The sequence below is a fragment of the Dunckerocampus dactyliophorus genome, chromosome 7, assembly GCF_027744805.1.
Source record: "Dunckerocampus dactyliophorus isolate RoL2022-P2 chromosome 7, RoL_Ddac_1.1, whole genome shotgun sequence".
In the NCBI taxonomy this organism is placed as follows: Eukaryota; Metazoa; Chordata; class Actinopteri; order Syngnathiformes; family Syngnathidae; genus Dunckerocampus; species Dunckerocampus dactyliophorus.
Genome location: NC_072825.1, coordinates 1,215,361 through 1,231,717, shown reverse-complemented (window position 1 = coordinate 1,231,717; position 16,357 = coordinate 1,215,361). Strand labels below are relative to the sequence as shown.

General features: G+C 44.1%; 1 protein-coding gene across 2 annotated transcripts in view; it reads left to right on the top strand.

Moving 5' to 3' along the window:
• The window catches only part of agmo (alkylglycerol monooxygenase), a 62,892-nt gene extending 51,068 nt beyond the window's left edge, over positions 1-11,824 (top strand). Inside the window, exon 13 of one of the 2 annotated variants that reach the window (XM_054783025.1) lies at positions 9,150-11,824. In XM_054783025.1, coding sequence (XP_054639000.1) covers positions 9,150-9,230 — 81 coding nt within the window. In that variant the 3' untranslated portion in view covers positions 9,231-11,824. Of the gene's footprint in view, positions 1-9,093 lie in introns of both variants that reach the window. The other variant, XM_054783026.1, reaches the window with a different exon arrangement.
• Positions 11,825-16,357: the final 4,533 nt, after the last annotated feature.

Sequence of the window (16,357 nt, the reverse complement as noted above, 5' to 3'; positions counted from 1 at the left end):
CCACCACTGCTCCATCTTCCATGAATGCGCTGCTTGTCTCGTCTGCTTGTGTGTGGAAAGATAAATGTCCAAGTCACATCAATATTTTAAGTCTCAGCCATAGCTTCCTGCCGCCGCTGCCACGGTCGACCGACTGATAAGACGACCCAGGCTGAGAGGTCGTCCTTATCTCAGGCACTCACCGAAAGCCCTCACGTGCGGAAGGTCAAGGTGGGAAAGTGTGGTAGCGAGAGGCTATATAGCGTGGCCATTGTTTGGAGCTGTGGAAACTCCTGAGGATGACATCATGTGAGCGCTTGCAGGAATGGAAAGAGAAAGGAAACCTCCTCCCCGGGAGAAAAATGGAGAAATCCTGGTCGTGGTGTAAACATCGGGGTGGTCGCGCACACGCGGTGTGAAATATTATCAGGTAGCGTGCAGGGGACCGCGCCCGTCAAACGCTAACCTCTTGGTTTATGTTGTCAAAAAGGCTTGCCGGGTCGTGTTGTGGAAGTCTTAACTGAAATCGGACCTTTGAGAAGGATTTTGGAGGTTTTTGGTGGGCTTTCTGCCAATTGGAGCTTCCTGCGTGCGCTTTAATTAGCTAACAAAATAAATAACGGCCTTCCAGTGGAGTGTAAAACCCGCCTTGAGAGAGTTCTTAGTTGCCGAAGGGATCCATCAGGACCCAAGTCGATCAGCTCTAACGAGGAGCTTTATCAGAAATGAAGGTTTTAAGTCTGCTCTTAAATATTGACAGGGTGTCTGCTCCTCCGGGATGGAATTTGGAAGATTTTGGTCCTCACCAAAGCTGATTCCGAGCACTAATAATATCCGTGGCGTTGGGCTATAAATAAGTCTTCCAGAGCGAAGGCGTTTAGCGTCTCATTGACTGCAATAAAGGCTTTCATCGCTCTCCACTTGGTTTATGAACATCTTCCTCTGACACGCTCACTTCCTGGCGAACAATCACACGTCGTGGAGTCCACTCGACTTTTTCATCCCCAGCATCCCCGCCTGGAAAACTTTTCCTTCTGCCAGTTTTTGGTGGGTCGGTTTGTAGGGGACTTTATTACCGTGTCTCATGCCGTCCACTTGGTTGGAGACTTCCGTCCTTCAGGCCCAAACGCTTCCCCGATGCGTCTTCCAAGTTGGCCGCCATTGGCGCATGAGACTGTGGAAAAAGGGTCAATAGGAGGAAGACTGGAAGGAGCGCTGGAAAGCGCTCGCATGCAAAAGCTTCCCGGCCATTTGAAGTTGAAGATGGGAAGCTTGTTATTCCACTGGCAAACATTTCAACATCACGTTATTGTGACCAGCAAAGGCACGTTTTGCCGCCGAAACTCCGCTCATTCGCAGTGCAGAAATAGATCACAATACTGGAAACCAGGGGTGTCCAAAGTGCGGCCCGGGGGCCATTCATTATTGGCCCATGTGACATTGCAGAAATAAAATTTGACACAAAAACTCAGCAAAAATTGATAAAACTGTTGCTGCTAATCACTAATGACACAAAGCACCGGCTTTAAATATATGTCAACTGGAGGGCTGTCAAAGTTACCTCATTCAATCCCAGCATTTTCCAAAAGACAACCCCTTCAGTAGCGTCCATTTTAGACCATTTTTGACTGATCTTTCAAGGCACACAGAATATTGTGTTCTATATAAACTTGGAACCTACCAAAAGAAAGGTTAGACTCCCGTCTTTCATCAGAAAAGAAAGTTTGTTTCTCCCTTTTCCCCTCTTTAGTAATCAGCAGTAGAACATACAGTAGGTAAGTTTCAGGAAAATATCAGTTCCCGACTAAAAAAGGGGAGAAAAACAGCTTTTTGTGAAAAGATACATTTCAAGCATAACTTTCTCTTTGACACAAGTATTAATTTATTCCATAATGGCTCCCCACAGCTGTGTGACTTCTACATTCCATTGGCAGAACGTTTCGTAGACATTGCGGGTTTTGTAGGGGAGAAGCTTGCAAACGTACAAAGACTGCAAGCTAGCTAGCAAGCAGCTAGCTAGCTAGCGATGACACCGGAGACACGGCAGGGCGGCACGAAGGAGACTGATTGATAGTGGTCTACAGCCAATCAGAGTGCAGGAGATAATGGGCGGTCCAGACAGACGCGAGAGGGAAGAGAGAGACTAAACTTCCCACAATGCAATTCTTCTTAAAGGGCCAGGCTCAGCCTGTAACAGTGTACATAAATTCAATTATTTTTGTTTGCAAATCTTTTTTTTGTTTGCAAAGAATTTTCCTAATTCAATTTCTATTTTTCAGTTTTTTATTTGAATTTTTATTCTTTTCAAAATAAATATCACCAAAAAGAATGCTGAATTTTTGGGGGGTTAAATTTTTGTTGTTTTGGGTTTTTTTTTGCAATTGGATATATTTAAATTTTGGCTGGTCTATAAACTTTGGCATTAACAGCTGTGGCATGTAGGCAACCTCCTGGTGATTTTTATTAGTTTTTTAAATTAACGCCACAACAAGATGGCAGCAGCTGCATTTGAAGCATTGTGGGTAGTGGTCATTATCTAGCTCTGCACGCGCTTTAAAATGTTTCTACTCAGCTGCTGGTGTGACACTTTCTGATGCGCTCCACATCATCACTGAGGTTATGGGTTTTCACAGCTTTCATCCTTTTTGTGCTTTAGGTAAATAAACGCCCCCGGCCGTGAAGTTGTAGCGAGACTGGTGTGATGTATGATCCTATTTTTACCCACAATCCCTTTGCTGCGCCACTGCATCCCCTTTCTCAGCCTCGTATTTTCCAGCAAATTCCGCAGTAGGAGCGCACCGCTGGGAGTGTCATAACTCTTGCAAATATCAGTGGGTGGATGGAAGGAGCCCTGGGAACCATTAACCTCTTTAGCGCCCTCGGAGACTCATTTGTCTTCACGGAGGGATCCCATTGGACCGACTCGCGGAGGACATCCGTATTATTTTCTCTTTGCTCTGTGAAAATACAAACAAGGGCTTGCTTGGACCACGGCACCCGTGATCCAAACAATACACTTTCTCTAACTTCTATTAGGAAAACACCATTCTAGTCTTTTGCTACCTTGCAGTGATTGAGTAGGAAGGGTTTAACCTCGCCGCCAGTACAACTGTTCAACATATTGAAGTATACTGTGTACATCTTAGGAGGCAACTGGACCCCCCCAAAAAACAAAGAACATGGAAACTCCACACAGAGATGCCCAAACGGCGATTCGAACCCGATCTCCTGACCGTGTGGCCAACATGCTAACCACTCGGCCACCGTGCGGCCCCAGTAATTGATATGCCCATAAAAATGTTCATTTTTAGCACACAGCTCGCTCCTCCCGCTCCAAAACCTCCTGCTAGCTTGATGTTCTCCTCCGATTTCGGATCAACATTTGCAATAAAAGTGGCAGTTGTAATTATTAGATTAGATTGAGCTCCAGAACGCCCCCTTTCTGTCTTCAACATGCCTCACACGCCAATGAAACGCATGTAAAGCATAAAAATGATCAGTGCTCATGACTTATTTGAGTTATTTTTAGAGTTTGTATTTAAAAAAACAATAAAAAAATTGACCAAAATTTTTTAAATTCCATTACTTTTGTTTGCAAATTCTTAAAGAAATAGGTAAAAATAGTTTTGTTTGCTTTTTTTTTTATTTGCAAACAATTTTTGAGATTTCAAATACAAATATTGTTTTCAATTCAATTTAAATTAAATAATAAATGTAAAAGAAATAAAATATAAAATAAATATAATACATTTTAAAAAATGACCAGAAATTTTAACATTTCAAATCCATTATTTTGTTTGCAAATCCTTAAAAGAACAAGTAAAAATAGCTTTTTTTTGCAAATTTGTTTTTGTTTGCAAACAAACCATTTATAGGATTTCAAATGCAATTGTTATCCAAAAAATTAAAATTAAACATTAAATAATAAATATAATGTAAATAAAATATAAAATGAGTATAATAAAAAAAAACATTTGACCAGAAATTTAAAAATTTCAAATCCAATAGTTTTGTTTGCAAATCCTTAAAAAAATAGGTACAAATAGTTTTGCTTGCTGATTTTTTTCCCCAATTTTTGTTTTCTTTTTTTATTAGAATATTATAAATTAAATGATAAATATAATATTAATAAAATATAAATTGAATATATAATACATTGTAAAAAATGTAAAAAATTCAAATCCATTTTCATTTTTTTAAAATTGTTTTTAAACAAAGAAAAATAAAAACAACTCCTTTTTTTGACCAAAAATCTACAAATGTGAATGGTGAACGGCGAGTGTGCGGGGATGCAAGCGCGGTAAACGAGTCCGTGTTAGGATTCGCACGCTAGCTAACATTAGCGAGCTTGTCCATGAATGTGAGCGAGCTGACGAGGATTAAAGTGCCTGCTTTTGAAGTCAGCTTGCGTCAGCTTGTAAAAGAAAATGTTTTAAATGATAATTCTTCTCTAGGGAAGCGTCGTAAAGTCAGGGTCTGAAGGATTTCATTGACGATCGGGGCGTTTTTGAAGTTAAGAAGTTGTAAAAAAAAAAAAAATGTTTTAAATAATAATTCTTCTCAGGGGAGGGACTCGAAACCTTTACACACAATTTGTTCCCTCAGTTTGAAGCATAAGCAGGCGCCTTTTTCTCCTTTCTTTTTTACATTTGACTTTCATCCCCTCGTCACTGGACTGGTGCCCGCAGCGCTGCCTTTCATTTCCGTCGACTGCGACGCTGCTCGGCTTCACGTCGTCAGTCTGTGGCCACCCAGAGCCCTGCGGCTCATAACCTGGGAGACACTTGGTACCATTGAGGCGCTGCCAGGCTGACGACTTTCATGTTAGCTTGTTTCCAGTGACGAGTCATCATTGACCTTGAAATGTCACCTTGCAGGCATTTCATGCAGCAACTGTGTATGGAGGATTATATCAGCCATATTTGTCATGGGGGGACTACAGAGCACTAAAGCGGCTCTCTGGTGGGACGTTAAACTGCCCAATGTGTCCTTCCTGAGAGTGCGTCTGTCCTAAGAGAAGACAGGAAGTAGTAGCGTGTGTGCATTCCCGTGCAGGTGGAATTGTGTAGCGCTGTGTGCACGTGTGACGCTGCCGGCTTTGCAATATCGGCTTGAAATTGCTGAAAAAACTTTTTTTTGTTTTGTTTTTTTACAGTGAAACCCACTAAAGTCGATCCCGCTTCTGTCGCCAACCCGTCTGTCGAGCAACTCGTCAAGTCCTGGTCCGCCTGTGTTATTATTAGAAAGTGCCTGTGTAACACGCTTGGCTCTGCCGCAGGATGAGTCGAGAGCACTAGCCATCGAGCTAAAAGCCCGAGCTGTCAACTCGATGTCCAGCACAACCCTTAAGGCGTCAGCGAGTGACATGGTATTTGACACCCAAAGGAAAATGCAAATTATCACCACGTAGCACAACATAACTGCTGTTACTGGCACAGCTGGACTTCCTGTCCAGTGCAAAATAAGCTTCAAAATAAGACCATGGTAGTTTGCAAACCATGTGTTTATTTTTGTAGATAGTACAGTGTTCCCTCGTTTATCGCGGGGGATAGGTTCCCAAAGTAGCCCGAAATAAGTGAAATCCGTGAAGTAGCCAACTTAAAAAACATGTTTTTACAGTGATTATACTGTACGTGTTTTAAGGCTGTCTTTGCCCAATTCGGGCTCTTGTTATCTATGTTGGAAATTAAACTCTCCACAAACTCCTAAAGGTCAAAAGACCACTTTGGAAAATGAATTAAGCCAATTTCACCTCCCCTTGCGTGCTCTTTAATCTCCAGTTATGAGAAGGAAGAAAGACTCTCACACCAAATTTGAAGAATAACTCAGACATAAGAAGTGAAAGCTAAATCAGACATAATCATTGAAAAATAAGTCAGACAGGATAGTTTGCGCGGTCTACAGGTACCTGAACCCCGTTTCATTTCACCTGTACCCATCTCCTGGCGGAAGATGAAAGAGCGCCCCCGCCCGACTGTCCCGTAGTCCTTTTTATACTTGTTTGCTCAAACGGTTGGCGTCAGTCTCTCCAAGGATAACTTTCTCCTGGACGCCATCAGATGATAGCCGGCTCCCTCGCTGTCCCGATAACACTTAGTGTAGTTGTTAACATAAACAAAACATTCTTGGCTCCGCTCTGGGCCGTACCTGCCTGGCAACCTTGGTGTGGAGAAGACAAACAGATGTTCATCTACTGCGCTAACTATTTCTAGAAACTACTCGGAATCATTCACTAAGTTATTAGATGAATGGATTAAACACCAGGTACTTATTTTAAGACACTCAACAATAATCCAGTCTATAAACATCAATTCAAACACTTCCTGTAAAATCTACTTGTAATAATTATTTAGCCACTCAAACAGACAAACAGGCTTCTCCCTGCAAAAGAAGAGATGTGTGGTGAAGGAGGAGCGCCTTGTCCCCTTGACGTTGTGCTAGCCGAAAAGACACCATCAGCGCACTTTTGTGATGTTTTATGTCTCGCAAGTGTTCTATAATATGACGACGCCCGAGGCAGCGCCATCACCCTCCGCCAGCTCGGAGCGCAAAGTTCCGGTCCTTTTCCAGCAGGAGCGCTGGAAACATCCCCTTGGGCAGGCCATATATCACAGGCCCGAACGGTGCCTTTCCCCCGTCTCAGCACAGCTGTGCCGGACACGGCCCGGCTCAGGCACTGCCCCCCATGGACACTCGGAATAAATCACTCCGCTGACATTCACGCTCACTTGTAGCGCAAGAAAAGCTTTTTTCTTTTTTCCAGTGTTTTTAATGTTTATATAATTCACATCTGGCAACATCTGCATTTTTAAAGAAATAATCAATTAGAAATAAATAAATGATGTACATATATATATATAAATATATAAATATAAATTCTAAATATATTGAATACATTTTTAAAATAAATACTGTTTCCTGGCGCACGATGGCTAGCTGCTAGCCGTCATGCATCCTGAATGAAGGCAGTTACGCGGTTGTATGGCGCCTGGAATGCTGTCAATTCATCTTCGGTTCATGGAGGACAACGAGGAGGAATATGTGTCTAAAATGGACAATGGGAGCATCAGCATTAGCAGCGTTTTATTCATTTTAGAAAATAAAATGCATTTATTTTGCATATGTACAGTAATTCCTCTTCATCTCGGTTCGTTGGTTCCAGACCCGAACGTGATAAGTACATTTCTGAAAAGCAGGCTTCCATATTTATACATTGAATATTTGTGTAGTTAGAGCAATGAAAACCTGTTCACAACCTTCTAAATATGGTTTTTAACATGATTAGAGCTCTCTAAACATGAAATAACACCCCTGTAGTCACTCCTGTTACCCAATATAGTAGACATAATAAGAGAAAATAAGACATAATATGGACTCATACATTAGCATTGGGAGAGGTCCTTGTTTTTCTTGTTTACTTCCTGCGGTGGCTGTAGTCTCATCATGTAGCGTTACTGACACCTAGTGACCAGTGTACAATACTGCATCATCATCGCAATGCTTTATATTTGGTTTTTAATACTTGAAAATTATTCATTTAGGCCAAAAAGTTATTATTGGCTTACTTTTTTTAACGACTAATAGGCTGTATTTAACCACAAAACAGCAATGATTTGTTAATAAATATATCTATATCTCTATATATCTACCTACAGTATATATACTGTGTATATATTAGGGATGTTCCATTTGGCTTTTTTGCCGATAACCGATATTGTCCAACTCTCAATTTGCGATTCCGATATCAACAGATTGTGTTTATTTATTAGCGGGAGCGTAATAAGTGTTTTGAGTCTCAGATGGGATGAAAGATGTATTCACGTCAGCATATTCAACATTTGCGTCAAGACAAAATAACAACAGAAAGAAAGTTTGTCCACAAATTGTGTCCATTTTTCTTTTTTTTCAGATTAAAATCCAAACTTCACACTTGTAATATTGAAACTGTAATAGACTACAGTGTAATGCTGTAGCATGAACATCCCAAAATAAATGCTTGATGTTTACAACCATCAGACAGAACATCCGCTGGTTGTTGTTTTGTGACGATGCTTAATAACCGCCTTGTTTGGCCACTAGAGAGCAGTGTAGCAACCACAAACAAGAAATACTCAAGGTGATTTGACCTTCCAGTGCAACGTCAGCATTGTTCTTTTGCCTTTGAAGTTCATTTGGATTGTGATTCGGCTCCTGGAGGCGGCGATGTTCTGGTTCTGGTTGTGTTTCCGAGCATGTGGCGTCCATCTGGCCCTCTGCGTGAGCTCGAAAAGGATGATTGTGTTTGCCGTGATGAATGAAGCGGCGGCGTGCACGTCAGCAGGCTGCGTCCTCCGGGGGGACGTTCATGTCGCGGTGTCAATTCCGGGATAAAGTGGAGATGTTCTACAGGTTCTGTCAGCCCATTTGCAGACTGACCCGGACGAGCAGGGCTTTATTTCAGCTCTGATGTTTTTTACTGATGGCTGTCCATCATTTGACTGATGATTTGGTTCTTTCATACATTTATTTTGGAACATTTTTCTCCCAACTAACAACAATTTACATTTTTTTTGTTTCATCCAATTTAGTGACAGCAAATGAGAATGTAAAAATGAACACAAACAACATGAACTCACAAAATGATGTCAGTTGTTGAAAAGGTTGCTTCTTGAGGGCAGACATTTTTTTCTTAAATTAATAAATAAAGAAAAAACCTAAATAAAGAAAATAAATAAAATATATATTGAAAAAATTGTTGTTTTTTCTCCCCAAAAATAAAAATGTACTGATTAAAAATGTGAATGTAAAAATGAACACAAATAACATTGAAAAGGTTGCTTCTTCAGTGCAGACATTTTTTTCTTAAATTAATAAATAAAGTAGAAAGCTTAAATAAAGAAAATATATATAAAAAATTGTGGGGGTGTTTTCTCCCCAAAAATAAAAATGTACTGATTAAAATGTGTTATTTTCCATAGTTGATCTCATACTTGTATTTAATTACACTATTGGATTTTATTTTATTTATACATAATTGTTGGGAAATAATACAACCAATACTTTACTAAATACATTGCATGTTTGTATTCAAAATGCTTTTTATTACGTTCCATAGCATGAGTTTATGATCCGTAGGAAGCCTTTTGCAGGCGTTGAGAGTGTCTGCTCCTGTGCATGTCGCTCCTGTGCAGGCCTTTGCCTCCCTCTCGCTGCTCTACTGGGCGATGCAGATCTTCTGTCAGCTGCTCTCCGTCAACAGGAAGTCTGACTGAATGTGACCCGCGGACCGGACCAGCTCACACTGTGCCACCGTCTTTTTTTTGCCTTTTAAAGTCTTTACTAACAAAGTAAAAAAACATTAAAAAAAGTCAAACTAACAGAGGAAATATATTTACCACCATATTGTGTTTACTTTTCTTTTTGTTTCTAATCCTATCTTGTATTTAAAAGGACACACGGTAACTCATTTTTATGTGGAACCTGTGGAACTCATGCAAATGACCACCCGCTTTGTTTGCTTCTCAGGGGAAACAATGGAATTCCAAATCATCTGTTCCAGGGTCAAGCTGCGGCCATCATAAGACATTTATGAACTGTACAGGCAATGTTTTAAGTAACAGTGCAACTGTCGTAAAAGTGTACCAAGAAGCTACGCCGGGGGCGTTTTTCCAGCGAGGGCCACATAGTGGAAAAATGAAAGACTGCAACTTAGCCACTTAGATGTTTTGTAAAGCAACACATGTACGTATGCTAACACGTTTCAGGGCTGTAAAACCCCTCAGCATACACGTTATGCACTTTTCTCAGACAGGAATGAACATTTTGTCACTCCCGTGACCGTGTCTTTTGTCGTGGCGTTGTTCCGCTGTACTGTAGTGTTTTTGTTTACATGTTGCTGCAGACAAACCGAAGATTCATTCACAAGCTAGCAATCAAGCAAGCTAGCGATGACACAGGAGACACGGCAGGGCGGCACGTAGGAGATTGATTGACAATGGTGTACAGAAGAAAACAATGGGCGGTGCAGACAGACGAGAGAGGGAAGAGAGACACTCAACTTCCCACAATGCAATTCTCCTTAAAGGGCCAAGCTCGGCCTTTTTTGTATTACGGCGTTCATGCGCTGTAATACAAAAAGAGGCACTAAAAGAATCTGCGAAAGGTGAATGGCATTAGAGTGAGGGAACGCTGCTTAGCTGCGTTTCTTCCCATTTCTGCTGTTGCTTATTTCAACATGTTCCAGCTATTTAAACATTGTTTTTGTAAAGTTTCTTTCTTGTAATTATGGATTTATTTCCATCACATTTGGACTCTCGTAATATTAGGTCTTTTTCCGCAACCTCATTTTCCAAAAATTCCAACTTTATTTGTCGTTTTGTTTGCTTTTTATAATATTGCAACTTTTTTTCTTTAACATTTCAGTGTTATGCTACTAAAATTATATCATTTTTTTCCAAATAATGTCACATTATTCTGGTAAAATATACATTTTTTTTCTCTTAATAGTTTTCCTTTTTTCTTGTAAAATGACTGAATTGACATAAAATGACTCATTTTTGAGTTTTCTTGTTTAATAAAATGTGTAGAATGTGCTGTGGGCCAATAAGAACAACATCCCCCGCCCCACACGGCCTCTAGGCTGCGCTTTGAACACCCCTGAGCTAAGAAGTCGAATGTGACAGACGGACACACAACGCGTCCTCATTCCATCAGTGGCTTGGACACTGCTAGCAAACACATTCCTGACCCGTGTCTGGTCAGGCGTCTTCATCGGGTGAGTGCTTTTACTTGATTTTACTTTTACTTTGCTGCTTTTTACACTCGTAAAACAAACATGACTTCATGTTATGATAGAAGTTTTACGATAGTCACAGCTTGACACTGGAACGGATGAAGTGACTTTGTGTTATTTCCTACGGGGTGGGGAAGCATCAAGGAGCAAATTGTGTTGACTTGACTGTACTGTAAGATGCACATCCCGGTAGTGCTGCATGTTGTATCTCTTACTACTATGCCTGATAACTATGAACCTCACGCTTTTTATTTTGGATGTACGAGTGGATCATTAGAGCATGTCAGGTGAATTGGCAGCAAAATGTGAATTTTGAATTTTAAATTTGAATTTCCAAAAAAAAAAGTACCGCCTCTGTGGTGGTCCAAAGGTATTTGTGGCAGCCGACACAAATATAAAGTCATGAATGGGAAACACTGCCATGTGTGCTGCCAATAACACCACTGCTACAGCACTAATGATGCCACATGCTGCAGTGCTGCAGCTCCGGAGGAAGGAGCGCCCACTGCAGGCCCAAGTGGAAGAAATAATAAGGTGCAGAATAATGTGAACGAGGAGGGGAGGGATAATCCAGATAAGCTTTGCATCCGCTCCCCCAGTTTCCATGTCCATCACCCTCACATATGTCCCCCATAGCCGAGTCCTCCACCTGGACCAAGTGTTGTCCAGACCTTGTGTGGGAGTGAGATGTTCCACAGCAGATGGTGCTATTTCCTCTCCCGTCACTGCGCGTCATCATCTTCGTTACCAGATGCACGGGAAATTGTTGATGTTTGCCACACGAGCTGCGAATCAGTCAAATAAGTCAAAACTGACCGCTGAAATCGCACTCTGCTTTGTTGTGGTTGATGTTTGAAAGCTTTATGAGGCACCCAACCTGTGCAGATGATCAATGACTAACTCCTGTGATGATGTGAATGTCTTACTAGTGTGTAGCTAGACAACCAATGAAAGCCTGTTGTCTTTTTTCATGTCCATTGGTCCCCAGAACTGTCCATCAAGCTCGTACTGTACTTTACTTCAGGCCGTATTAGAAGGTCATGTGTCCATCAGATGATTGACAATAAAGGTATATTTTTAATCATGACTCTCAATGTTGCATCATTTCAGTGCTTTCACTTCATTTGGAGCTTAGTCCCCGACACGGATGTTCTGGTAAGTAAACACATGAAATATCCACTCAGAACGCGCAGAGATGCAGAGATGCAGAGATGCAGAGATGCAGAGATGCAGAGATGCAGAGATGTCGGTCCCAAACGAATCGGCTGTAAGAGCTCGGCTTTTTGAAGTGAACGACAGGAGCCGGTTTGCGTCATTGGGAGTTAACTGGGAGCAGATTAGTTTAGACGAATGTCATTGGTCAAGAGCTGTGGCGGCTTCACTGCGTCCACACTGAGCTGGGGGAGGGGCGGGGTTAAACACACTGTGGTGCTCTTAGAGCCGATTTGCTCATGAGAAATTTGCATTTGACCTATTTTGACCTAATTTGTCTACTGAGGAGGATATATTTAATAATAAAAATATATTATATAATTCTATATATATATATATATATATGTTTGGGTTATACACATATATGCTACATACATATACTCCAGGAAGGCTGGGTACTCTGAACTGTCGTTTGGCGCGTACGCACAAACGACAGTCAGGATCCTTTCCCCAACCCGAAGGCGTAGGGAAATGACCCTCTCGTTAACCGGGGATGACTCCAACACAGAGGCACCGAGCCGGGGGGCTATTAATAAGCCCACACCAGCTCACCGCCTCTCCCCAGCAGCAACTCTAGAGTAGAACAAGGTCCAGCCCCTCTCGAGGAGTTTGGATCCAGAACCCAAACTGTGGGTCGAGGTGAGTCCGACTATATCTAGTCGGAATGTCTCAACCTCTCTCACAAGTTCGGGCTCCTTCCCCGCCAGAGAAGTGACGTTCCATGTCCCAAGAACCAGATTTGGCCGCCGAAGACCAGGTCGCCTAGGCGCCCGCCCTCGACCGCCACCCAAAACGCAATGCACCGGACCCTTATGCTTGCCCCCGCAGGTGGTGGGTCTACGGGGGGGAGATCCCGTGTGGCTTCTTCGAGCTGAGCCCGGCCGAGTCCCACGGGTGAAAGCCCGACCACCAGACGCTCGCCTGCGAGCCCCTCCCCCAGGCCTGGCTCCAGGGTGAGGCCCCGGTATCCCACTTCCGGGTGAGGTGCGGTCTCTCCTTGTGTGTTTATTCATACGGGTCTTCTGAATCACTCTTGGTCTGGCCCGTCACCCAGGACCTGTTTGCCTTGGGAGACCCTACCAGGGGCATATAGCCCCAGGCAACATAGCTCCTAGGATCACTCAGGCACACAAACCCCTCCACCACGGTAAGGTGGTGATTCACGGAGGTAGTATCATGGTAGTCGTATCATCAGACCTGCGTCCGCATGTTTTGGACACACGGGTAAAGAGAGGGGCTGAGCTGTCAACTGATCACCACCTGGTGATGAGTTGGATTAGATGGCGGGGGAGGATGCCGGACAGACCCGGGAGACCCAAACGTGTAGTGAGGGTGTGCTGGGAACGTTTGGCAGAGTCTCCTGTTCGTCAAGTCTTCAGCTCTCACCTCCGGCAGAGCTTCTCCTGCATCCCGGGGGAGGACGAGGATATCGAGTCCGAATGGGCTCTATTCCGTGCCTCCATTGCTGAGGCAGCTGATCGGAGCTGCGGCCGCAAGGTGGTCGGTGCCAGTCGTGGCGGCAAGCCCCGAACCCGATGGTGGACACCAGAGGTCAGGGCTGCCGTCAAGCTGAAGAAGGAGTCCTATCGAGCTTGGATGGCTTGTGGGACTCCTGAAGCAGCTGACGGGTACCGGCAGGCCAAGCGGCACGCGGCTTCGGCGGTGGTCGAGGCAAAAACTTGGGTGTGGGAGGAGTTCGGTGAGGCCATGGAACACGACTTTCGGTCGGCCTCGAAGAGGTTCTGGCAAACCGTCCGGCGCCTCAGAAAGGGGAAGCAGTGCCCGGTCCACACTGTTTACAGTGGGGACGGGAGCCTGCTGACCTCGACTGAGGATATAGTTGGGCGGTGGAAGGAATACTTTGAGGCCCTTCTCAATCCCACTGACATACCTTCCATAGAGGAAGCAGAGACTGAGGATACGAAAGCGGACAGTTCCATCATCGTGGCTGAGGTATCTGGGGTAGTCAAAATGCTCCCCAGTGGCAAAGCTCCGGGGGTGGACGAGTTTCGCCCTGAATTCCTCAAGGCTCTGGATGTTGCGGGACTGTCTTGGCTGACATGTCTCTTCAACATTGCGTGGAAGTCGGGAACAGTACCTCTGGATTGGCAGACTGGGGTGGTGGTCCCCCTTTTCAAGAAGGGTGACCGGAGGGTGTGTTCCAACTATAGGGGGATCACACTCCTCAGCCTCCCTGGGAAAGTCTATTCCAGGGTGCTGGAGAGAAGGGTACGACCGTTAGGTGCAATGTGGTTTTCGTTCTGGTCGCGGAACACTGGACCAGCTCTACACCCTTGCAAGGGTCCTGGAGGGTACTTGGGAGTTTGCCCAACCGGTGTACATGTGCTTTGTGGACCTGGAAAAGGCATTCGACCGTGTCCCTCACGGTGTCCTGTGGAGGGTGCTCCGGGAGTATGGGATTGGTGGCGCGCTACTACGTGCCATTCAGTCCTTGTACAACCGGAGCAGGAGCCTGGTTCGCATTGCCAGTAGTAAGTCAAGCCTGTTTCCGGTGAACGTTGGCCTCCGCCAAGGCTGCCCTTTGTCACCGATTCTGTTCATAATTTTCATGGACAGAATTTCTAGGCGCAGCCAGGGTGTCGAGGGAGTCCAGTTCGGGGGCACTAGGATCTCATCTCTGCTATTTGCAGACGATGTGGTCCTGATGGCCTCATCGAGCTGTGACCTGCAGTGTTTACTGGGACGGTTTGCATCTGAGTGTGAAGCTTCTGGGATGAGACTCAGCACCTCCAAATCCGAGGCCATGGTTCTCAGTCGGAAAAGAGTGGATTGCTCCCTCCGGTTTGGGAATGAGGTCCTGCCCCAGGTGGAGGAGTTCAAGTATCTCGGGGTCTTGTTCACGAGTGAGGGAAGGTTGGAGCGTGAGGTCGATAGGCGAATCGGCGCAGCGTCTGCAGTAATGCGGTCGCTGTACCGGACCGTCGTGGTGAAGAGAGAGCTGAGCCGGAAGGCAAAGCTCTCAATTTACCGTTCGATCTATGTTCCCACCCTCACCTATGGTCATGAGCTTTGGGTCATGACCGAAAGAACGAGATCGCGGATACAAGCGGCTGAAATGAGTTTTCTTCGTAGGTTAGCGGGACTCACCCTAAGAGACAGGGTGAGGAGCTCGGTTATCCGGGAGGAGCTCAGAGTAGAGCCTCTGCTCCTTCACATCGAGAGGAGCCAGCTGAGGTGGCTCGGGCATCTAGTCCGGTTGCCTCCCGGACGCCTCCCTGGTGAGGTGTTTCGGGCATGCCCAGCCGGGAGAAGGCCCCGGGGAAGACCTAGGACACGCTGGAGGGATTATGTCTCACAGCTGGCCTGGGAACGCCTTGGTGTCCTCCCGGTGGAGCTGGAGGAGGTGGTCGGGGACCGGGAAGTCTGGGCTTCCCTACTGAGACTGCTGCCCCCGCGACCCGGACCCGGATGAGCGGAGCAAAATGGAATGGAATGGAATATTTTTGCAGCTGTTCATTGAGGTTTTTTAAATAATAAACATTTAGGGTCATTTTTGTATTGGTAATTAATTTTACACATAATTTGGGAATAAATCAATTTAAGACAACAAAAAAAATCTGGGGATCTGAAAGAGACGGCTCTTTTAAGTGAGCAAATCCAAAAGAACCGACTCTCTAAAAAGAGCCGAAATTTCCATCACGAGCTTGCTAAATTACAAAATGGCTACCAGAAGTCGGCTAGCTACATAGCCCGCCTATGATGTCATCAGCGATTGACTCTCTAACATGTTAACACAAAACACGTCTTTATAGTCTTACATGCCTAAAACAATTCTAAATGCGTATAAATGACAAATGTTATTCTCCTTCCTTGTCAAAATGTTGGCACTTGAAACTTTCTTTGGCTCCATTTTGAGGTGGGAAACACTATTGACAAGAAATAACTCATGGCAAAACAGGAAGATGGTGTCCGTGTGTTTTCTCACTGCCACATTGTGTCTTTGGAAGCACATCTACAATCACGTCTTCAATGAAGGTAAAAGTCACCTTTAATGTTCATTTCTCCGTTCCATGCATCATCTGTATGTCTTTATATGCATTTGGAATTGTTTACTGCATATGAAACTGTATTTGTACAACTACAAAAACGTGTTTTGTGTTAACATGTTTGGCTTTCTGGAACGGATTAATCGGATTTCCATTATTTCTTATTTCAAATTGATTTGGTCGGCGTCCGTTTCGGACCGATCTGGAACGAATTAAAACTGTTTTTTGCAAGTCGAGCAACATGAAGCTGGCGAGGCAAGACGTAGCAATTAGCTAGCTAGCATGACTTGCGTGAGTGCTTCACAAATGTCAGTTGCCTGTTTCATTTGTCACGTGTGTGTTATGAGTGTACGTTAGTTTGGACATTGGCAAATGAGTGTTGTGTAGC